Source organism: Chiloscyllium punctatum, chromosome 39, assembly GCF_047496795.1.
Source record: "Chiloscyllium punctatum isolate Juve2018m chromosome 39, sChiPun1.3, whole genome shotgun sequence".
Taxonomy (NCBI): domain Eukaryota; kingdom Metazoa; phylum Chordata; class Chondrichthyes; order Orectolobiformes; family Hemiscylliidae; genus Chiloscyllium; species Chiloscyllium punctatum.
Window position 1 is genome coordinate 31,359,830 of NC_092777.1, and position 24,541 is coordinate 31,384,370.

The 24,541-nt window shown below is 40.1% G+C and overlaps 1 protein-coding gene across 1 annotated transcript in view; it reads left to right on the plus strand.

Annotated features, from left to right (window-relative positions):
• The window catches only part of mycbpap (mycbp associated protein), a 93,105-nt gene extending 82,967 nt beyond the window's left edge, over positions 1 to 10,138 (plus strand). Inside the window, exons 17-19 of the mRNA XM_072558381.1 lie at positions 2,881 to 2,975; positions 4,822 to 4,992; positions 9,966 to 10,138. Of these exons, the coding sequence (XP_072414482.1) occupies positions 2,881 to 2,975; positions 4,822 to 4,992; positions 9,966 to 10,061 (362 nt within the window). The 3' untranslated portion in view covers positions 10,062 to 10,138. The remainder of the gene's footprint in view (positions 1 to 2,880; positions 2,976 to 4,821; positions 4,993 to 9,965) is intronic.
• The last annotated feature ends 14,403 nt before the right edge of the window (positions 10,139 to 24,541 follow it).

The following is a 24,541-nucleotide window of genomic DNA, read 5'->3' on the forward strand; positions in this document are numbered from 1 at the left end:
GTTGCTCCAGGAAAGGCCACCAAAAAAGTGTTTTTCTTTGAAAATTAAGAGCGTTGTGTAATTCTGTACAAATGCACAGTCCAACAGAGCCATGAAGTGTCATCTTTATCTCCGGAATGAACAGTAATAGGCATTGATTTGATGAAAATATTGAATTGGAGAACTTAGTTCTAACAATGTTGCTTCAATGCCTTTGACCCACAAATAAGTATTTTCAGGAAATTGCTATTGACTTGTGTGTGTTTCAGACCAGTGTTTAACAATTGTCTGCTTTAGATTTTAAAATGACCTGACAATCATCAGCATGCTTTTCATATGAAAATGTTAGTTTGTAGCTAGTCTAAAACCAGAATCATGGGATATTTTGCAAAGGGTCGCAACAAAAGAAAATGGGAATTCCACTCTCCAGTTGTCATGTAGGCAAGATGGAGTGTGCGCAGATGGTATTGAATGGACTTGCTTGTACAAGAGTGCATTTTTAATGCAGCCAGCAAACAGAAAGTTTTCACAAAATTAGTAAAATTAGCAAAACTCTGCACTTAGTCTGGAAAAGAATCAGCAACGCTGAAGAACGATCATTTCCTTTTCATTATGAAATATCCTCTTGGCTCAAGCAGAGCACCCCTGTCTCTGAATGAGAGGTTGTAGGATTTTTAAAACTCATTCGGGAATGTGGCGTCACTGGCAAGACCAGCGTATTTCCATTTGATACAACTGAGTGGCTTACTAGTTCATTGTGGAGAGTGGTTAAGAGTCAAAAGCATTGGTGTGTATCTAGAGTTATAAATAAATTAGAATGGGTACGTACAACAGATTTCCTTTCCTAAAGGTCATAAGTGAACCAGGTAAGTTCTTACAGCAACCCAGTAGTTTTGTGATCACCATTATTAATTCCTGAATTATTTCATTAATTAAATTGCAATTCTTCTGCTGCTATGATGAGATTTGAATTCCATGGATCAATAATCCAGTTTCTGGATTACAAGTGCAGTGACAACGCCACTATGTGATCCTAAGTCTGGATTCAAGGCCCACTCTGGATATAATCTAGGCTGACACTTCAATGCAGTACTGAGGGAATGCTGCCTGCCAGTTTGGTGCATTTGGTTAGTTATATTTTGTCCAAACTAAAACCATGGCTACCAAATAATAATTGTGCCATAATTTGGAGACATCTTTCTGTAAATGTAAAAGTAGAAAATGGTCCCATTTTTAATTACCAATGTGAAGGTGTTGCCGCTGCCAAAACAAAAAATCCAGTTCAAAATAGGGCATGCAAGTGGGAATGAGTAAACTTATCTGGGGTGGGGGGGGTGGTGTACAATCAATTTTATCAGCTTTCATAAATTACTAAAATAGAATTTAATAGCAGGAGACACCAATCTGAACCGTCCAAATTTCAGAAACTGACAGTTGGGTGCAGTATAGATGTTAAATTTCTATGTCCCTTCCAAATACACATTGGCATAGACATTTCCTATTGCGGCAATAGAAGTCATAAGAGCTCGAATTCTGTCTCATTCTGCACTTGATAGCCAGTCTGAGCCTAGGCAGCACTTAAATTATGGTTAGAAAAAAGTCAGCCAGAGTTTCTGCCTCTAATCATCACTTCACCGACTGCTGCAGGAAAGCCCATATGTCCACATGCAGGAAATCCTATGTCCATAGCAAATTGCTGAACACAAGTCAACCCTTCAAGGAGAGGAATAGCTAAGGGTGGAAGAATTAAAGTGAGTCCTTACTGTGAAAAACCACTACATCATTTCGAGATACTATTACTGTAACCCAAAGATGTGCATGTTCAATCAGCCTCCTGTCCCCTCTCCTGCCACATGCCTTAAAGCATTGACTTAGGCTGAGATTTATATTTCTGAGCATTGGCTGCACTCCAATATTTCGTCCACATAGTCATTCTTCAACTGAGATGCCAAAAGCTGTGTATCAGCACAATATTTGGCAGCGGGAAGAAGGTACTGTAATTACAATGGAGCAAAATCCTGCCTTCACTCATCATACAATTTCCAATAAAATTTACAAAAAAAAGAGCGAAAATTCTGGTGTATGTATCTCTTCCAGGCTAGGACAAAATAGAGATGGATTGTAGCCTCCTTTGCTTTTGAGGTCAATTACTCAGCACAGATTTCAGATCAAACCCTTATATAGCCCATTATAGCCCCATAGCCATTTAGCCAGTAGCAACATAGACACTAGCACATAGTGTTTTGTAATTGCTGGGGATGGATGAGGCCTTAGTGGAAAATAAAGAAAATACAAAAAGAATTTTAAAAAGATACTGACCCCAGGAGGAACATTTGTAGAAGTTACTAAGCTTTTTTAAAAGTATGGGTTTTCAGAAGATTTTTAAAGGTGATGAGTTTAAGAAGGAATTCCAGAAATTGGGACTGAAGTAGATGAATACTATACTGTCAGCCACAGAATAAAGGATTGAATAAGTTAAGATATAATGACACTGGAGAGGAGAACATTGAAGATCTAAGAGGATGAGACAGTGAAAGAGATGAACATGAGAAGCGAATGTTTAATAATCCATGGGAAATGGATTATAGCAATGATATTCAGTGGGATGTGGGAAGATATATTAAAGAGTTGTAAAAATCAAAGTTTGTATGAAGTGTAATCTCCAATATATTTTTAAAGTTAAAGCCATTATTTTGGGCATTAGGTATGTATGTCATGTCAAGGGCAGGGCATGCAAAATTCTGTTTCTGCCTTGGATTGAGTGTTTGTTTAAAAATATGGAATTGGTAAATAAACATTTCTGAAACCTGGAACTTAAGATATTTCTCTGTTCCTTTCCTGTCCATTAAAAATTCCTTTCTATAAATTGCCTACAACTGTCCCAATGCCATTGCCAAGCAGAACCCAAAAAACAAGGTAAAAAGGATGACAAGAAAACAGTTGACAAAAAGGGAAAGAAAGCATCAAAATCTGCTGGAAAAGAGGAGGAAAAGGAGGTATGATTGCTTCTTATAATTCTACTTCCTGCTTTGTTAAATTGCTAGCGTTGCGTTTTGCTTTGGAGCCATGTTTAGTTTGAAATTGATTGTACCACCATAAATATTGCAGACAGGCTATGTATAGCCTGTAGCCAATATAGTCTGTTTTAAGATCTAGGTCAAATGCATGATACATTTCCTTCCCCATATTATGTTGAAATCAAGGCATTTCATTCCATGTCCTAATTCTATTTATTTTGTTTTCTGTTTAAAGCCTTAAAATTAAAAACTTCCCACAGTTTTCCTTCCTACAGTCTGGTTTCTAAACTCCAAGCATGGTAGAATAAAGTCTGTTTCAAACTCTCAAATCCAACATGTGAGAAAAGCCAACCCATCTCAGAGTGAAAGTGATTCCTACTCCCAGGCCCACCATTGGATTTAAACCACAATGGAAGTTACAAAAAACTTAACAGAACAAAGAATAAACCTTAAACCTGAATACCGCCTGTTTATCCTCTGCACAAGCAGTATCCTTACTTCATAGCTGACGTCTTGCCTTATCCCTTTGGTATGTATCTAATTCTTAAATGATTACATTGTCTCTGATACAATCACGTGGTCTGGTCATAAATTTCATACCTTGGTAATTCTCTGCATCAAGAAACATTTTTCTGCCGTCTGTTCTAAGTCTCTTACATTCAGTCTAGTATTTAGCTCCTTTTGTGAAGATCCTCAATGGAAACAATAGGCTGACTTTTATATTTCATTGACAGGCTGGAGAGACATGGAATTGGGTATAATGCATTCCCATTGCCTGCCATTTTAGGTGTTAGGTTACCGACTTGCTCTTGGCCAAAGAGGGAAATATTACCCACATAAAAGCTTCTTCTTTTCCCATCATCCCCAACAACAATTTTTCCCAGAACTGGTACCATGTGAAACCCAATAGATTTCACTGTTTGTGAAAGCATTAGCTCATCCAAGGACTCCTGGTTCCCTCCTCTCCCATTTCCTTTCCCTTGCGGGTCTGCCACTCTGGCCTCCCCAGGAGCCTTACACAGCAGCAGTAACAGTCACCTCAGCATCTGATGGCATAACTGGGCTATGAGAGCTGCTAACCATTTGATTGACCACCAGGTTTTAGGATGTGGAATTTTCCCCGACATTAGGGTAGATGGTCCACTTCAAGCTGTGATTGGTGTAGGGCTGAGGTCACCCTCAATATTTAAACAGGGTTGTGAGGGATACAGCACTGGGGTACAGTGGAATATCTGAGCTGGTCTGTTTCTATCTACACTGACCTGTCCTTAATAGTTTATAACACATGTCAAATGAATCCTAATCTCTAAGCAAAAATGGGCATTTTTTAAAGTTCACTTTAATTTGTATTTCCTTACACCAGACAGCAGCATAGTGAATTTGTGTTATTCAAAATTCTAACCATTTTCTGTATAGATTCACCATTATATCATGATTTTTGTATTCTATAACAATTGCTCTCAAATCTATGAATCCTTTAACATTTTTATGGCTTTATTTACTTGAGGTACCCCCTGTTACTAAACTGGTGCCAAATCGGTCTTGTTGCCAGATGACATTACTTTCCACCTTTAAAATGTTTTTAAAATTGGAATGTACAACATCACGCTGACTGAAATTGAATTCTACTTGCTATCTTTTTGCCTGAATTCTACTTGCCATCTTTTTGCCTGATTCACCAACTTATTCATCTGCAGTTCTCCTTAATCCTCAATATTATTTACTAAGCCTGCTGTTTTAGTACCATGTATGACATGTACAGATTGTTGCATGGTGAAACCCTGATCCTGTGCTGCATTACTAATCTACACCATCTTTCTTGTAGAAACGACTGTCTGCCAAAAAGGCAAAAGGTAAAGATGAGAAAAAACATATCAGTCCCCCATCATCCAGGTCCAGCAAGCAGCCATCAACATCCAGGGAAAGTCCTGAACCAGATCTGAATCAGGAAGACCCCATCTTACAGCAGATGTACAGAGAGAAATTATACATCGAGGTGAGAGCCTCAGAGTTATCAAATTCTCTGTTATATCAATCAGCACAGTGAATGAGAAGAAACCTTTATTAAAAACTTTTATTATTTATGTTGAGGTGGCAGGGTAAGGCAAGAGAATGAGTTTCATGTTTTAAAGCAGAAATGTAAGCAACATTCCATTTTTCTTGCTGTTGGAAGTTGAATGATACATTTTGTTTGTTCCTCTGCCCTGGTTTTGGCTAGTCTTACAGTCGACATGAAATAGTGAGTGATTCTGGTGCAATCAAAAGTAAAATTGCCATCATCCCACTGTTTCATTAGAGTGGTAAATTTAATGTGAGGGTCACCTTGCCTCAAGTGAGGCTGAGAAGGCAGGGTCTTCATGGTGACCTCAGCTGATGTGAGAATTGAATCTGTACTCACTCTGTTTCACAAGCTAGCTATCCAGCTAACAGGCATGAATTATGGTTTTTTTTTTGAAGATGTCAATCAAGCTGACCTTTACACAGTTTGTTCAGATAATACTTACAACTTAGTTTTTCAAACTTGTAAGAGCTCATTATGGGTGGTTAGGCTGGGAGCTTTCAAATCTTCATGCTGTAGTATCAACAGCCAGATTGCTTTTTTTTTTCAGAAAACACAGTTGAAAACTCAGTTGAAACTCTGACCACTTCCTCTCAAACTGATTGCCTTCTTCACCAGCTCCCAGTTACCATACAACATCTGCCATTTGGTTGAGCATAAGGTTTTTTTTCCAGACTTGCTGGTACCAACTCCCAGGTACTAACCTTGTTAATAGCCAACTTCTGCCATCTCTTCAAACATCTCTTCTCTGGTGACAAAGCAGTTGCAGAACCCTTTGAGTAGGAATCAACCTGCAATTAACTTCTAGGCTTGACATCATGACTAAGCAAAAGCTTGTTTGGTTTGTTTACCTTTTTAACACAAGCTGTTGGCACTGTCCAAAAGTCATCTTTTGATTATAAATCATAGCTCCTAACCAAAATTAATAAAAGAATAAAATAAAAATAGTGAGAAGTCAGTGAGGGCTTTAACAAATACCTATTGAGAGATTTTAATGTACTGACTTTTCACAAAATGAGTTTCAGGCTCAGCTTGATAGTCATAGTGTCATTCAAAAGTCACTGACACCAATTGCCTGGGCTTTTACTGGGCCATTGGACCTAGGGATCTGATGTCAAGCAGGCTTCAGAATCCTGCAAAATTATATGTCAACAGAGGGCAGGTTGTGCAAGTCTAGATGCCAGAATAATTATAATGTATAACGGCAAAAACTGTGGATACTGTAAATCTGAATCAAATGCAGGCAATACTGGAGAAACTCAGCGGGTCTGACAGCATCTGTGCAGAAAGCAACAGAGTTAACTGAAGAATAATAGCAGACAGGAAATTTAATTCCATTTCTCTCGCCACAAATGATGCCAGAAAATTATGTTCACTGAGAACGTATTAATATGTTGCTGATGTGTCCTAACTGTGTAAGTCAGTGGAGCTAAGTGAACTAAAAGATCAGACGTGATCTTATTAAATGGAGGAGCAGACTCGATGGGCCATATGGCCTACTCCTACCTATTTCTTATGTTCTTATGTTCATGTTTTGAGTTTCCCCTTCTCTTTAAAGTGTTGACAATTGCTCCCTCTCTTTTTGTAAATGTACAAGGCTCATTTATTGAACATTCATTTGCACAGACACGCTAGCACTAGTAACTTTCTATTATTTATTCATGGGATAAGGACATTGCTGGCTGGACCAACATTTATTGCCCAAGCCAAATTGCCCTTGAAAAGGGGGCAGTGAGTTACCCTCTTAAACCTTGCAGTCCATTTGATGCATAGTGCAGTTAGGGTATGTATTCCAGGATTTTGATCCAGCAACACTGAAAGAACAGTTTCCAAATTAGGATAGTGAGTGACTTGGAGAAGAGCTTGCTTTTGCCCATCGAGACAGTTGTGGTCGTGAGTTTGTGAAGGTGCTGTCTCAGCAACCTCAGTGAATTTCTACAGGGTATTTTATAGATAAACACTGCTGCTAATGAGCATCGGTGGTGGAGGGAGTGAACGTTTGTGGATGTGGTGCCAATCAAGTGGGCTATTTTGTCCTAGATGTGGTCAAGCCTCTTGAGTATTCCTGGAGCTGCTGGAGGCAAATGGGGAATGATCCATCAAATTCCTGACATGCACATTGTAGATGGTGAACAGACTTTGGGGAGACAGAAAGTGAGTTTGTCACTTCAGGATTCCTAGCCTTTGACCTGCTTTGGAGACACAGTATGTATATGGCTAGTCCAGTTCAATTTCTGATCAATTGTAAGCACCAGGATGTTGATAGTGGGTGATTCAGCAATGCTAATACCATCTAATGTCAAGAGGTGATGGTTAGATTCTCTCTTATTGAAGGTGATTGTTGCAAGTTATTTGTGTGGTGCGAATGTACTGTTATTTGTCAACCCAAACCTGGAGTTTGACCATCTCATGATGCATTTGGCCATGGACTGCCTCAGTATCTGAGAAGTCATAAATGGTGCTGTACATTGTGCAATCATCAACAAACATCCCCACTTCTGAATTATGAGAAAGCCATTGATGAAGCTGCTGAAAATGGTTGGTCCTAGGATACCACCCTTAGGAATTCCTGCAGAAATGTCCAAGAGATGAGTAACTCCAACAACCACAACCATCTTCCTATGTGCCAGGTATGACTCCAACCACCACAACAATTTCTCCTGATTCCCTTTGGCTTGAATTTTGCTCAGGCTCTTTGATATCACACTCGGTCAAATGTGGCCTTGATGTCAAGGGCGGTCACTCTCACCGCACCTCTGGAATTCAGTTCTTTTGTCCATGTTTGAACTAAGGCTGTAATGAGGTCAGGAGTTGAGTGGTCCTTGCAGGATCAAAACTAAGCATTAGTGAACAGCTTATTGCTAAGTAAGAGTTGGTCTATATCACTATTGAGGACACATGCCATCACTTTCCTCATGATCAAGAACACACTGATGGGACAATAATTGACCATGTTGAACTTATCCTGCCTTTTCTGTACAGGACATACTTGGAACAGTTTGACTAGGGTTATGGCAAGTTCTGGAGCACACATCTTCACTGCTATTGCCAGAATGTTGTCAGGACCCACAACCTTCACAGTAATCAGTGCCCCCAACCATTTCTTGACATTACATGCACTGAATCAATTTGGCTGAAGCCTGGCATCTGCCTGGCTGGGTTACCTTTAGATTTGATTATTCAAATGTGCTCTTAGCCTTTTGTATACTCCATAATTTTGAGGTCACCCATAATTTGCTGCTGATGTCCTCATTCACACCAAGACTTTTTCAACCATTCCTGTATTCACTAACTTACACTTGTTCCTAGATTAACAATGCCTCAATTTTAAAATTCCAATCCTTGTTTTTAAATCCCCCCATTCTCTAGTTTTTCCATATCTCTGAAATCTTCTCCAGTCCCACAACCCTCTGAGCTGTCTGTTCTCCTTCCATTCTGCCCTCTTAAGTATCCCCTATTTTCAACATTCCACTATTGTTAACCATGCCCTGGCACCCTATGCTGTGTCATTTCCTTCCTCAATCTCTCCACTGTTCTGCATTTCTTTCCTTGTTTTAAGGTTTTTTTTAAAAACCTGCCCATTTGACCAAGCTTAATAATACATGATTCTCTGGCTCAGTACCAAATTTTGTTTGATAATGCTCCTGTGAAGTGCTTTGAATGTTTGTAAAGATGCTTTACATATTTAAGTTACTTTGGGAAAAGCAGGGTCTAACAAACAGGAAAGCAACAATATCAAAGTGTGTTTGAGAGTGAAGCATTCCCGCATTACTGCATTGGAGTGTGAACCTAGAATTTACACTCAGCTCCTTACAATGGAATTTGAAGCCATTACCTTCTGACTTAGAAGAGAGAATATTATCACTTGGCAATATTGACATCTAAAAAAGATGAATATGTGTACCTTTCCCTTAAAAACCTTAAGCATCTTTATTAAATATGTATTAAGTATTATTGTGTGAATTGGGGTAGGCTAGTCAGCTCCTTGAGCCTGCTGCATGATTCAGTATGATCATGGCTAATCTCCTATATGACTATACTTACCCATATGATCTTCATACCCTCATTCTGAGTATTCTACAATCTGTTGATCTCTGTAATGAACTGAGCGGCTACATCTATCTGTTGTATAGAAATCCAATGACTCATAACCCTTTGAATAAGGAAATTATTCATTTCGGTCTTAAATGTCTGACTATTTGCTGTAAGACAGTAATTCCAAAGGAAACAGCCTTTCAGCATCCACCATGTCAAATCCCTTAACAACTTTAAGTTTCAATTAGATTACCTCCTATTTGCCTGGGAATAAGGGCCAGATTTTCTTAATCTCTCCTACTAGGACAATTTCTTTATCCCAGGAAATGTCCAGTGAACTTTAATTCTACTCCCTCTATAAGGCAGATATATCCAATTTCAGGTATGATTTGGAGATGCCGGTGTTGGACTGGGGCATTCAAAGTTAAAAATCACACCATAACAGGTTATAATCCAACAGGTTTAATTGGAAGCTCTAGCTTTTGGACCGCTGTTCTTTCATCAAGGAGCAATGCTCCGACAGCTAGTGCTTCCAATTAAACCTGTTGGACAATAACCTTCTTCAGGTAAAAAGACCACAACTTGTCCACAGTACTGTATTTGTGATCTCTCCAAGGCATTACTGATAGGGAAAGTAGATCTATTATTAGGAATACAAAGAAAAGGGCATTTTGAAAATGTTATCTTTGGACAGAGACAACAGATATTTATGAAAGGGAAGTCTCATTTGACAAAATGGATTAATTGGCCAATTATATTTTCCTGACTGTGAAACCTTGGTGCTACAACTCACCACCACTATTGACCCTACCCCAGCTACTAACTGATGACTGATGAATCTCTGAATCATGAAATCTCTGTTTCTCCCCTTACAGGTCTATGAATTGATAAAATCCATGATGAATGAAGCCTCTTCTCTCTTTGAGGATCTGAAGGAGCAGGACACAGAGCCTCTGGATAAATGTGTTTAACTGTATAGACATCTGTAGAATGGAGTTGAGCTTGTTGCTTTATTAGATTTCTATATATTTGCGGAAATTATATATATTTTTAAAAATTCCCCCAGTTTTCTCTTTTTTCTGCCAGCACTGACACTAACAAATAACAAATACACTGATTTGGAGTTGTCAACAACCTGATGAAGGAGCAGTGCTCTGAAAGCTAGTGCTTCCAAATAAACCTGCCGGACTATCACCTGGTGTTGTGTGATTTTTAACTTTAAACAAATACACTGCTATTTGTGTCTCCTTCAAATGTGTCAAAAGGAGACATGTCTCAAAAGGAGACATGTGTCTCCTTCAAATCATTATTGCTTACTTTGCAATGTTTTGGGTCAAAGATATTTTAAAGAGTTCATTGGTTACATCTTCCTGCCATTTGCCTTAGATCCTTTGATTTAAGCCCTTTCTGCGATCTTCCTCTGTAAACAATATGAACACTTAGAGACTGTTACATGGAACCCTTATTCTGCCACTTGATTGTATTGTGCCACTATGCAATTCGCCTTCAAAGGTCAGGCTGAATATATGCACATGGGAGTAAAATTTAAGCTTTAATACAATACATACTTTAATTACAACAGCAAATGAACAACATATAGTTTGGCCCTTGACTTTCATAGTAACATATTGATGCATGCATCACAAACGTGGGAATCCTTGCTTCTCATTATCTTCAGTTATCATTGCTCTTTTTAGCTACTCCATTCACATATATTACTTTAAACATGCCTACAATGCTCAATCTCTTTCACATCCTATGTTTTTATCATTGCTGATCTACCCTGCACATGGAATGAAACTTTCCTTTGGAACATTAAGTGGGCTAGCATTACAGTCACGTTGCTGAGCAGAAATCATTCAGGAGGCGAACATGGGCCCTTCAATAGTTACCCAGTGAAGCTATACATGATTGTCCACAGAATGACAGAGTAGTACCAGAATCCAAAGATTCAAATTAGTGAAAGTTAAATTTAACATTGATATCAACTGGTTATTCAGATGAAAATTAAAGTAAGTCTGGTTAACCTTCAGGTGAATTTAAAGAAGAAGATGGTTTTCATTCTAATTTGAGTTAATATTTATCTCTTAACTAGCTCACTTAATCTTTCCATAGTCAGAGTTTTCCAGATGAATGAACAAAGGTGGTTTGTTCAACCTGAATATTAAAATGTTACTTAGTGATAAAGAGAGTACTCTAAGTTAGGTGTGATGGCAGGGAAACTTAGGTAATCTACTGCCACCACCCACACACTAATTATCCACTGTTCTATTTCTACTGCTGGACAACATTCTGAGCCAGCTATGTAACAATGAAAGTGAGGAAACAGGGGATTTAGACTATAAGCCCATTTCTGTTCCTCTCTTTTTGCTTCTCATCAATTAACAGCGATGTTATCACATACCTCTCCATCTGGTGGGACTTGAACCCAGGCCTTCTGGTTTAGAGGTAGGGGCAATGCTACTGTGCCACACAAGCCCTCCTGAGCAACTGCTAAGTCCACTAAGGTGGTTATCAGTTCCAGCTGGATATCATCTTCCCTCTAAATGTGTTCAAAATATTTACTACATTGGTCAGCCATCATGGCTATTATCACATCAGTAACTTCCTAATCCAATTTTCAGCTAAAAAATCTTTTCCTTTTCCAACTTATGATAGCTAATAAACAAAGGCCTTATAAACCATCAATTATCAATAAAGATTAACTAAAGGCTGCTGGCCCTTCATAATATACAAAGCCCAGCTACAATAGAGGTGGAAAGGATTCAAGTCTCACCGACTCCAGTGTGTGTGATAACATGTCTTAAGAGGTTGATTCAAAATATCCATAAAACAGAACATCTGCAAGGAAGAACTCTGAAGTCTCAGTGTACAGACTATACCTAATTTCTGAAACAAAGTCTAATAATTTCCTACAATCGGCAAAACATATCCAGTGCCAATAGATTCTCAATACAATTTAACGCTTGCACCTCTAATAGAAATACCAGACAATTTTATGCTCTTTGCCTCAGCCATGTTACATACATCTTATTTATATATCATGTCATTCTTAGAATTTCTAAACATTACGCTGCAAGACTGGGAAGATTTCGGAGCTGTGCTGACTCTAAAAGGAGCCTTGTCCCCAAGGTTTGGAGATGCCGGTGTTGGACTGGGGTGTACAAAGTTAAAAATCACACAACACCAATTATAGTCCAACAGGTTTAATTGGAAGCACTAGCTTTTGGAGTGCTGCTGAGGTGATACATATCATAAAGCAAAGACTACAATTATGAATCCTGTAACATCCCACAAGAAACAGCTCTGCAATCACAGTAACTGCCAACTATAACACCACTTCAATGAACCAAATTTGGACCTGTCACATTGCCTTAAGATCATGAGTTTTTAGTTTTATTCAAGATAAAACATTTTAATGCATTAAGGCAGGATATACTGGAAAAAAATGTTATAAGGATGATTATGCTTAGAGTGGATAAGTCACTTGTGTCAGATGGCTTGCATCCCAGGTTGCTAAAGGAAGTAGATAGTGAAAGTACTAGTAGATAGTGAAAGTACTAGTGTACTTTATCAAAGCTCATAATCTTCTACTCATCCTGAGATATGGAGTAGATGCCAGAGAATTGGAGAGTGGCGAATATGATATATTTATTCAAGTATCTGTGGCCTGTCATTTTAACATCAGTGATGGGTAAGGTTTTAGAAGCAATAATCAGAGAAAGATTAACAGGCACCTGGAGAGGTTTAACTGAATTAAGGAGGGCTTGCACTGATTTTAAAAGGTTGACCATGTTTGACCCCCAAGTTGCTCTGTCATTAAAAAATGTTTAGAACCATGTCTTGACTTTATGTTGCCTCACCCTATCTTTCTGTCAAAGAGCTTCACTTCACTTTGTTACATTAAATTTAATCTGTCACTAAATTGCCCAACATGCTGGCCTGCCTGCAACCTGTTGCAGTTAATTGGTATCACCCTCATTATTTGAAAATAGCAGGGCATAGTAATAAATAGGCATTGAGCACAGAAGCAGAAAAGTGATGATTTTTTTAAAAACCTTTGTTTGCTACTGTTATTAGAGTATTGCACTTTATTCTGGTTAGGACACTTTAAGAAGGATATGAAGGTTTTGATAGGGTGAGGGAAGATTTGCCAGAATTGTTGTGTTATTGTGTTTTTTCTTCCTAATTCAAAGTTACAAGTAGGATCAGGAAACAATGTAGGTTCAGCTTAACTAAGATAGGTTTACTCATCAGATAAAATGATGACAGAAGTTGAGTAGTTGTACTTTCAGAGGAACACATCTACTCTTCCTTATACCTGCGTGCTGCAACCCATACCCCCTTTGGCTGCTGGTCACAAAGTGTCAGCTTGTTTCTTGGCTCATGAACATACTCAGCCCTTAAAACAACATCATGACAACAGTAATTCCAGGGATAGGAGATTTTAGCTACAAAGTAAGGTTGGAGAAACAAGAGTTGGAACTTATCACTGGACCCGAAATGTCAACTCTTATTTCTTTCCCTAGATGCTGCAAGGTCTGCTGACCTGTTGAAGCAATTTCTATTTTTGTTACAGAAACTGGGAATGTTCTTCTTCACAGAATCACAGAACTATTACAATGCAAAAGGAGGCACTGGCACAAAATAAAAATGTGCAGAGAGCCAATCTCCTCCACCAGACTCCCAGAAGTGCATTCCTGACCATAACCATTTGAGAATGAGAAAGTTCTTTGTTGCAATTATTCCTTTGGCATAACACTTTAAAAATTGTTTTTGTAGCTCTCAATCATTTCTCCCTATCTACTCTGTTCAGACCCAACATGATTTTTAAAAACGTTATCAAGTCTCCTGTTAGCCTTCTCCCCCCACCAAGGGAAAAAGTCCAAACTTAGAGTCACAGAGATGTACAGCATGGAAACAGACCATTCTGTCCAACACGTCCATGCCAACCAGATATCTTAACCTAATCTAGTCTCATTTGCCAGCACTTGGCCCATATCCCTCTAAACCCTTCCTATCCAAATACCTGTTAAATGCTGTAATTGTAACAACTTCCACCACTTTCTCTGGCAGTTCATTCCATACACACACCACCCTCTGTGTGAAAAGGTTGCCCCTTAGGTCCCTTTTATATCTTTCCCCTCTCCCCTAAACCTATGCGCTTGAGTTCTGGACTCCCCACCCCAGTGAAAAGACCTTGTTAATTTACCATATCCATGCCCCTCATCATTTTATAAACCTCTATAAGGTCATCCCTCAGCCTCCAACATTCCAGGGAAAACAACCCCAGCCTATTCAGCCTCTCCTTACAGCTCAAATCCTCCAACCCTGGCAACTCTTTTCTGAATCCTTTCGAGTTTCACAACATCCTTCCGATAGGAAGGAGACCAGAATTGCACGCAATATTCCAACAGTGCCTAACCAATGTCCTATCCAACTGCAACATGACCTCCCAACTCCTGTACTCAATGCTTTGACCAATAAAGGAAAGCATACCAAATGCTTTCTTCATTATCCTATCTACCTGAGACTCTACTTTTAAGTAACAATGAACCTGCACTACAACATCTCTTTGTTCAGCAAGTGTATAAGTCCTGATCTGATTTGCTTTTCCAAAATTCAGCACCTCACATTTATCTAAATTAAACTTCATCTGCCAATCCTCGGCCCATTGGCCCATCTGATCAAGATCCCTTATACTCTGAGGTAATCTTCTTAGCTGTCCACTACACCTCCAATGTTGCTGTCATCTGCAAATTTGCTAACTATACCGCCTATGTTCAGCTCCAAATCATTTACATAAATGACAAAAAGTAGTGGACCCAGCACTGACCCTTGTGGCACTCCACTGGTCACAGGCCTCAAGTTTGAAAAGCAACCCACCACGACGACCCTCTGTCTTCTACCTTTGAGCCAGTTCTCTATCCAAATGGCTAATTCTCCCTATATTCCATGAGATCTAACTTTGCGAAACAGATTCCCATGAGGAACTTGTCAAACGCCTTTATGAAGTCCATATAGATCACGTCTACCGCTCTGCCTTCAACAATCCTCTTTGTCACTTCTTCAAAAAACTCAAGTTCATGAGACATGATTTCCCACACACAAAGCCACGCTGACTATTCCTAATCAGTCCTTGCCTTTCCAAATACATGTAAATCCTGTCCCTCAGGATTCCCTCCAACAACCTACCCACCAGCAACATCAGGCTCACTGGTCTATAGTTCCCTGGCTTTTTCTTACCACCTTTCTTAAATACTGGCACGACAGTATCCAACTTCCAGTCTTCTGGCACCTCACCTGTGACTATCGATGATACAAATATCTCAGCAAGGGGCCCAGCAATCACTTCCCTAGCTTGCCACAGCGTTCTAGGATACACCTAATCAAATATTGGGGATTTATCCACTTTTATGCGTTTCAAGACATCCAGCACCACCTCCTCTGTAATAGAGACATTTTTCAAGATGTCACCATCTATTTATCCACTTTCTACATCTTCCATGTCCTTCTCCACAGTAAATACTGATGCTAAATACTCATTTAGTATCTGCTCCATCTCTTTCAGCTCCACAAATAGGCATCTTGCTGATCTTTAAGGGGCCTTATTCTCGCCCTAGTTACCCTTTTGTCCTTAATATATTTATAAAAACCCTTTGGATTCTCCTTAACCCTTTTTGCCAAAGCTATCTCCTGATTTCCCTCTTAAGCATACTCCTACTCTTGTAATGATTCTCTTGATCTATCCTGTCTATACCTGACATATGCTTCCTTCTTTTTCTTAACCAAAACCTCAATTTCTCTAGTCATCCAGCATTCCCTACACCTACCAGCCTTTCTTTTCACCGTAACAGGAATATACTGTCTCTGGACTGTCATTATCTCATCTTTGAAAGCTTCCCATTTTCCAGCCATCCGTTCTCCTGTAAACATCTGCCCCCAATCAGCTTTTGGAAGTTCTTGCCTAATACTGTCAAAATTAGCCTTCCTCCAATTTAGAACTTCAACTGTTAGATCTGGTCTATACTTTTCATGACTATTTTAAAACTATGATCGCTGGCCCCAAAGTGCTCCCCCACTGACACCTCAGTCACCTGCCCTGCCTTATTTCCGAAGAGTAGGTCAAATTTTGCACCTTCTCTAGTAGGTACATCCACATACTGAATCAGAAAATTTTCTTGTACACACTTAACAAATTCCTCTCCATCTAAACCCTTTGACACTATGGCAGTTCCTTGTAAAGTTAAAAGCCCCTACCATGACCACCCTATTATTCTTATATTTCCTCACAACTGAAGTATCTCACCCCTGGAATAATTCTTGGAGCAAAGGAGGTTGAGGACAGGTTTGTTTGAGGTGTACAAGTTTTTTACAAGGTATTTTACCCATGTGGGGGGGAGACTAATGCCATGCAGGAAACCCAGTGACGTTAGCTGCATAGGTTGATATGGGAAAAATGGAGTTCCTCCTTTTCAGTCTTGAGATGCAGTGGTAGCGTGACTACCTCTGAGCTAGCAGTTCTGGGTTCACATCTTGCCACAGAACGTGATGACCATGTAAGTTTGTAATGCTGCCAAATTTGAAAATTCTTTTGACACACCCAGGGTAACAGCAGGTCAGATGGAACCATATGGTAGGTGCAGTGCAACAGCTTCCCCTTTTTCAAAGACTCTACTTTCAGGTTTTTGGTCTGAGCAAAGGTCATCACATTCCCGATGAAGGGCTTATGCCTGAAACGTCGACTCTCCTACTCCTCGGATGTTGTCTGACCTGTGCTTTTCTAGCACCACACTTTTTGATTCATCCTCATGACAAGGAACTATCACTCCGACAAAGTTCCTTTTCAGTTCTGCTGCACCAATACAAGGCAGTAGCCCACTGGTTATCTTCCCCTTTTAAGCCTCTCCTTATCTTCTTCCCTTTCTCTCTGCCCCTGCCCACTCCAGCCATGACTCCTTACTCAGAATTTACCTGGACTTCTCCGTGTGGAGGGACTGCCTGTTGTCCCAGGAGTAACCACTCTTGTTGGTGCTAATGGGGCTGCAGAGCTGCTTGCCTCTGACATAGGTAGCATTCTCACATTGAACATTTAAAGTTGATCCCAGTTAAACTGCTGTAGCTATAAGGATTGTAGTTGCACCCCCACTAGCCCCCATTGAAATTTTAGCTGAGGGATAAGGTGCCTTGTTAAATCCAGCCCTATTTGATTGAGCTGCTTGAATTGCTCCTGCAACAGCCACAACACTCACATCACTCAGGACAAATCCTGTCTGACTTAAGCACCACCTGGGTCAGGGAGGATCTGCTCTATCCATGGGATAAGGTTTCAGCCTTTAGATAATGACCTCAGTTCAAAGTTAGTATTTATAGTTGCAGCACACCAGGAATGTTTAAACATGGCTTTTCTTTGTTTTGCATTTAAAGCTGCCCCTCATATATTTGCTCAGTCAAGTGAGTTTACTTTGCTCCCATAGGTAACACTCCTAGGGTTGATAGGATTTGGAGATGCCGGTGTTGGACTGGGGTGTACAAAGTTAAAAATCACACAACACCAGGTTATAGTCCAACAGGTTTAATTGGAAGCACTAGGTTTCAGAACATCACTCCTTCATCAGGTGGTTGTGATGAACTATCTGATGAAAGAGCAGCGATCCGAAAGCTAGTGCTTCCAATTAAACCTGTTGGATTATAACCTGGTGTTGTGTGATTTTTAAATAGGGAAGATACATTATAGTTTAAACACAGAGTAAAACTGCCTCTTAACTGTTCCATCAAATACTCCCATGCAATTTCTTCTTATTCATTTGTAAGATATGGTCTTCACTGGCTGGCCAGCATTTATTGCCTGTCCCTCACTGCCCTTGAACTGAGTGGCTTACTGAGCATTTCAGAGTGTAGCTGAGAGTCAACCACGTTGTTGTGGGTCTGGACTCACATGTAGGCCCGACCTGGTGAGGATGGCAGCTTCCTTCCCTAAAAGAATATTAGTGAGCCAGATGAATTTTTCCGCCAATCAGCAATGGTTCATGGTCATCAGAAGATTCATAGATCCAGACATTTTTAAAATTTAATTTAAATTCAAAGATAGATAGGGAGTATAAAACTCCTTCTACATTCTTCTATCAAATGCTCCCAGGACCTGTACAGCATAGTTTAGACACAAAGTAAAGCTTCCTTGTACACTGTCTTATCAAACATTCCCAAGGAAGGTATAAGAGGTAGCAAACACATACATACACAAATGTTCTGTAGCTGTATTGAATCTATCTGTTCTCTCCATGTATAAAGCTTATAAATCTCAGTGCCAGTCAATATTGGGGTATATTGGAGTCAATATTGGAGTATTTATGACTAGGACAGTCCTTAGTTATGTTTGCAAAATGGGTTGTAGAGCTCATCTCTGGCTCCAGTTACCACTAGCTTGGTTCCCAGCTAATAATGTAACAGAATATATTCTTGTTTGTCCAACCCTCTCCTCAGTTGCTTTCTATATCATCAAGAATGTATTAACCATTCTGTGTACAGATAAATCTATGGATTACTTTTTGTTCACTATTTGATAATTTATATAATTTCCTTAGTAGCCCCAGGACCTCTTTCTACAGGACATTATTTATTAATAACATTTTGATGTGGCCATAAATTTATTATGAGTGTTATTTGACTCAGTGTCTAAGAACAATGTTGTTTGAAGGCTTGCTTTTACTGTGATGGAAGGTTTAGCTCTTTCTGTTACTGTTGGGAATAGATCCTGAAAAAAAGTCAAAGCTGCTGACCTTCTATGGACTTCAATTCATAACTCTGGTCACTCCTTCATATTCTCCCAAGCATCATTTTACACCTGTAGGTCAGAGTGAATGTTAAGATTGTATTGCACTGTGATAGGGAAGAATATATGGAGTCTTATCCTTACCCAATCTAGGATGATTTCCAACTTTCATAGTGACTAGGAGTCAGACCATCTGTGTTCACCATTATCCTTCTACTCCAATAGTCAGTCCTGTTCTTCCATCTTCAGTGATTTGTTGACATGCATTCCAAGGATCTCTTATTTCCTCTAATCCTTCCAATATCCTCCATATTTTGTATATTCCCTTGCTTTGTTTGCTCCTCTATACTGGGGAGAAAGGATGCCAACTCGCAGAATGTTCAGGGAACATCTCTGGGACACACGCACCAGATAACTCCACTGCCCTGTGGCCAACCACTTCAACACCCCCTCCCACTCCGCCAATTACATGCAAGTCCTGGGCCTCCTCGACTGCCAAATCCAAGCCACCCAAAGACTGGAGGAAGAATGCCTTATCTTCCACCTTGGGCCCTCTAACCACATTGCATCAATGTCAACTTCACCAGTTTCCTTATCTCCCCTCTTCTCACCTAATCCTAGAACCAACTCTACAACTCAACATGACCCTTTTGAACAGTTCTACCCATCCATCTTCCTTCCCACCTATCCACTCCACCCTCCCCTCCGACCTATCACTATCATTATAACCCCCCCCCCCCTCACCCCCCCCCCCCCACTTGCATCTACCTATCACCTTCCCGGCTACCTTCACTCCACTCTTCCCTCCTACTTATCTCTCTGTGCCCCTCCACTCCCATATTTCTGATGAAGGGCTTATGCCAGAAACATTAACTCTCTTGCTTCCCGGATGCTGCCTGACCTGCTATGCTTTTCTAGTGCCACACTTTTCAACTCTGTTCCTCTAAACATGCAATCTCACATTTCTCTGGATTAAATTCCATTTGCCACATGCCCATCCATTGATATCCTCTTTACTCATCAGCCATCCTTTTCATTACCAAACAGAATAGCCAATTTTTATGTTGTCTACAAATTTCCCAATCACGCCTCCCACATTTAAGTATAAAATAATAATAGTTACCACAAACAGCACCAGACCCGATGCTAAACCCTGTGGAACATGACTGGAAACTGCTTTCCATTTGCAAAAATATCTGACATTACCTTTCATTTCCTGTCACCAAGCAGATTTTGAATCCAACTTCACATTCCCCTGAATTACGTGTTTTGTTTGTAACCAGTCTGCCACGTGGGATCGTGTCAAACGCCTTACTAAAATCTATGTTGACAACATCTACTGCACTACCCTCATTAATCCTCCTTGTTACTTCTTCAAGAAATCCAATCAAGTTAATAATACAAAACCTTCCCTTTAAAAAATAACATTGACTATCCCTGATTAATCAATGCCTGCTTAAGTAACATAGAACCCTATCTCTCAGAATTCAGTCTAGTAATATGTTCATCACCAAGGTCAGACTGACCAGCCTGGAATTATTTTGGCCTCTCTCTTGCACACTTTTTGAATAATGGTACCATGGTAAAATAATTTGAGGTTTGAAAGGGAGATTGCAAGATGCTTCAAATTTTTCCAAACAGTGTGTGGGAACTTAACAGCTAGTACGGTTTGGTAATGGGTCAGAAACACCTTTGTTTTGTTAGTGGCTCTGTTGTAACTCTAACAGTCATTGTGTTAACTTCCCAATTCCAGAAATCCCATCCAATCAGAGAGGATAAGTGAGATGATGTGCCATATGCCAAAGGGATAATATCTGGTAAAGGGATTAGCAGAGGTCACAGTGGCCGAAGTGAACATGGAGATCTGAGGCTTCAGCACTCACTGGAATGGAGAGGAGACATTGTAAAGCCACCCCACCCCACCCCCAATTCTTGCATCCACTCTCCCAATCAGATCTCTCCTTCCTACCTTACCTGGCGTTCCTAAGTGGGATCTGAGAGGCTGTAGTAATGTATTCTTCAAAAGCCAAGATGTAAAGACCAACATATCCAACCAAACAGTCATAGAATGAAGTGACCAAGGATGTCAATTACATTCTGATTCTCCTAACCTAGAGACAGTGTACCAATGGATTCAGGAAGGCAGAATGGCAAGAAAAGTAAGTGGCATAATAATATGTGCAAGTTTCAAGCTCCAACTCTGACTATTCCAGTATTTTTCTAAATGGGAGATCCTGAGGACAACATATCTCATAGCTCCACTCATTTTTTTCTCTCCAGGCACCTCACCTCCATCTAAATGGCCAACATTCAAACTCACCTTCCTCATCCTGTTGCCCTTTCACTCCCACACCGCGCAGTCGCCCTCCATAAATGATGTCCTCTCTTACTCTTCATACAGTCCATTTCTATGATAAGTTTCAGCTTTCTCTTCTTGCAGGGGAAGAGCGTGCAGAACTCCAAGGATAGGCTAAGAACTAGATGGGAAAGATGGCCCTCTGATGATAGCCAACTTGTCAACCTCTGGCGCAGAAGGTCTTCTCCCAAGAAGCTGCAGAGCAGCAAATGCCATGAGACAGAACCCCTGGGACAGTTGCACAGGTATATCAGGAAAGCTGATCTCCTGATTCTTGAATTTGTAATGGGCTCTCACCTACTCAGGCCTTTGGAGGAATATCTATTTGAAGACAAGGCAACTAGTGCTGTTGGTGTTGCTGCTACACTTCATCCTGCACGTTCAGAATCCCCTCCAGCTGGACTTTATGAAATATAAAAAAGATCGTCAAACTCCATAGTGCTGCAAATAAAAACCAACCCTCAGCACAATTATGCAGGGGTTAAATTCAAGCAGTGACTCGGCATGGGATAGTGATGCAGGAAAATGCCATTAGCCCTTCTTCAGGAATGATGCCCGAAACGTCGATTCTCCTGTTCCTTGGATGCTGCCTGACCTGCTGTGCTTTCCCAGCAACACATTTTCAGCTCTGATCTCCAGCATCTGCAGTCCTCACTTTCTCCAGGAAAATGCCATTACCTGTCACTGCCTGATACAATCAAGACATTGATCACTTAATTTAATAGTATTGGTATCTGCCTATTATTACCACGATGAATTCCCTTTGAGAGAAATGGATCATTCAAACCTTTGTCCATTTAAGGGCTAGGTGCTGTTACTATGTCATTTCCAAACAACAGGGGAGATGTTTTGAACCAATGTGAACTGATCATGTTGCCTGATTTTTTTTTCATGGAAAAGGATTGCATTGTTTAATTGATCATGCCTGACTGGTCTGTGTACTGTTTGTTGAAGTAAACTGGGTACTTTTTCAGTACCCTATCGATTAAGAGAATTGAGAAGTGATCTCATCGTAACATACAATATTTTGTAGAGACTTGATAGGGTAGACACTGATAAAGTAGATTGTTTCCACTGCTTTCTGAATGTGAAACAAAGCGGCACAGTCACAGAATAAGGTACTGATCATTTAGGACTGAGATAAGGAGAAATTATTTCAAAGTGCCAAATATCTGGAATTCTCTACACCAGATGATTGTAGATGCTGTTTGGTTGAATATATTTAAGGCTGGGCTAGACAGAGTTTTGGTCTCTCAATAAATCAAGGGATGTGGGAAATGGGCAGGAAAGTTAAGTCGAAAGCCAAGATCCACCATAAGTACAATATGTAGCAGAGCAGGCTCAAAGGGCTGAATGGCCTACTCCTGCTCTCATTTCTTGTCTTCTTCTTAAGCATTTCCCTGTCTGTAACAAACATGAATACGCCTGCTGTGGATTTCCAACTCTTTTGTTTTGAGCTTTGATTGACGCAGACCTTTGATCTCATTGATCCCTTGAGCACTCCCTCAGAGACACCACTGAATTCACAAATCCCAATTTAAGGCAATCTTAAAGGAAGAGAAATAGGAATATATTTTGGCAATTTGTTTCCAAGCATTTTCTGTTTCAGGTCAGGTTTGTTATTTGATTGAACACAGAACAAAGCTCATTCATTGTTTCATTGCAGCAGAATCAGGAATGCATCAGGCCCGGTTACTGTGACAAACTTCCAGAGTTACTGTGGCATAAGTTTACAGATCTTTCCTAAGATTAAAACTCAAACTACCACAAAAACTTGCACTTCCTTAATACCTTTCACATAGGGAGAAATATCTCCCAATGAGCTTCACAGGAGTATGATCATATAAAATTTAACAACAGGAAACAGTCGCACAAGTGACCAAAACCTGGTTTTAGAGCATCTTAAAGGAGGAAAACAAGAGAGAGGTAGGGAGATTGAGAGAGGGAGTTCCAGAGTTTAGGGCTCTTCAGGCAGCTGAAGATGCAATTAATGAACATGTACGACAGCCTGACCCTAATCAGTATTCTGAGATTTTCAAAGCCCCAGTGAAGGGCTCTTGTGGTGCAGAGCCAGTATCTCTACTCTTGGATTAAAAGACCTGGGTTCAAGTCTCATCTGTTCTAGAGGAGTTTAATAACACCGCTGAACAGTTTGAGTTTTAAAAAATGTAGAACATTTTTCAAAGCCCTCTGCCAACATGCATTCTTTCTGCCAGTTATTCAGAAAATGTAGTTAAACAGGTATGTGACAGGATAGTGCAGCAGATATTTAAGAGTATGGTATTCACATGCTAGGGAAAAGCAAAAGCTGAAGCTGGAACTCTGAAATAAAGTCAAAAACCTCTGGAAATACTCTGCAGGTTTGGTATACCTGTGCAAAGAGAAATAGTTTCAGATCATGACTTTTCATCAGAAAGGAAAAAAAATCAATAATAGAGCAATGCTGGAGACTTTTCCCTAGGGCAGGAGTGACTGGTACGAGAAATCATAGTTTGAAGATACTAGGAGGAAGGTATAAAGGAGATGTCAGAGGTAGGTTTTTTATGCAGAGAGTCGTAAATGCATGAATGCGTTGCCAGCTGTGGTGGTGGAAGCAGAGTTCCTGGGGACATTTAAGTGACTGCTGGACATGCACATAGATAGCAGTGAGTTGAAGAGTGCGTAGGTTAAGATACTATATTTTACATTAGGATTAAATCTTAGCACAATATCATGGGCCAAAGGGCCTGTTCTGTGCTGTACGTTTCTATGTTCTATGTCTAATGTTTAAGCTCTTCAGCCTGGAATGAGCTGTCAGAGGAAGTGGTGGAGGCTGATACAATTGTAACATTTAAAAGGCGTTTGGATGGGTATATGAATAGGAAGGGTTTGGAGGGATATGGGCCAGGTGCTGGCAGGTGGTACTAGATTGTGTTGGGATGTCTGGTCAGCATGGACTGGTTGGACTGAAGGGTCTGTTTTCATGCTGTACATCTCTATGACTCTATGACTCTGACCCAGATCTTACTTCATTTCTCTCTGACCCATCCCTTCCTTTAGGAGAAAGTAAGGATTGCAGATGCTGAAGATCAGAGCTAAAAATGTGTTGCTGGAAAAGCGCAGCATGTCAGGCAGCATCCAAGGAACAGGAAAATCGACTTTTCCTGAGCCCTTCTTCAGGAAATCCCTTCCTTTAAACTCACCTCATGCTAGATTTACAATACCTTCTTTCCCTTCTCTGACATTAAATGATCTGACTTAAGCAAAGGACTCAGTTAGTTTTTTTACTTCTTTGCCTTAATGAATTTTGTGACTGGTACCAATGTTGAGCTCTTCTGTTATCT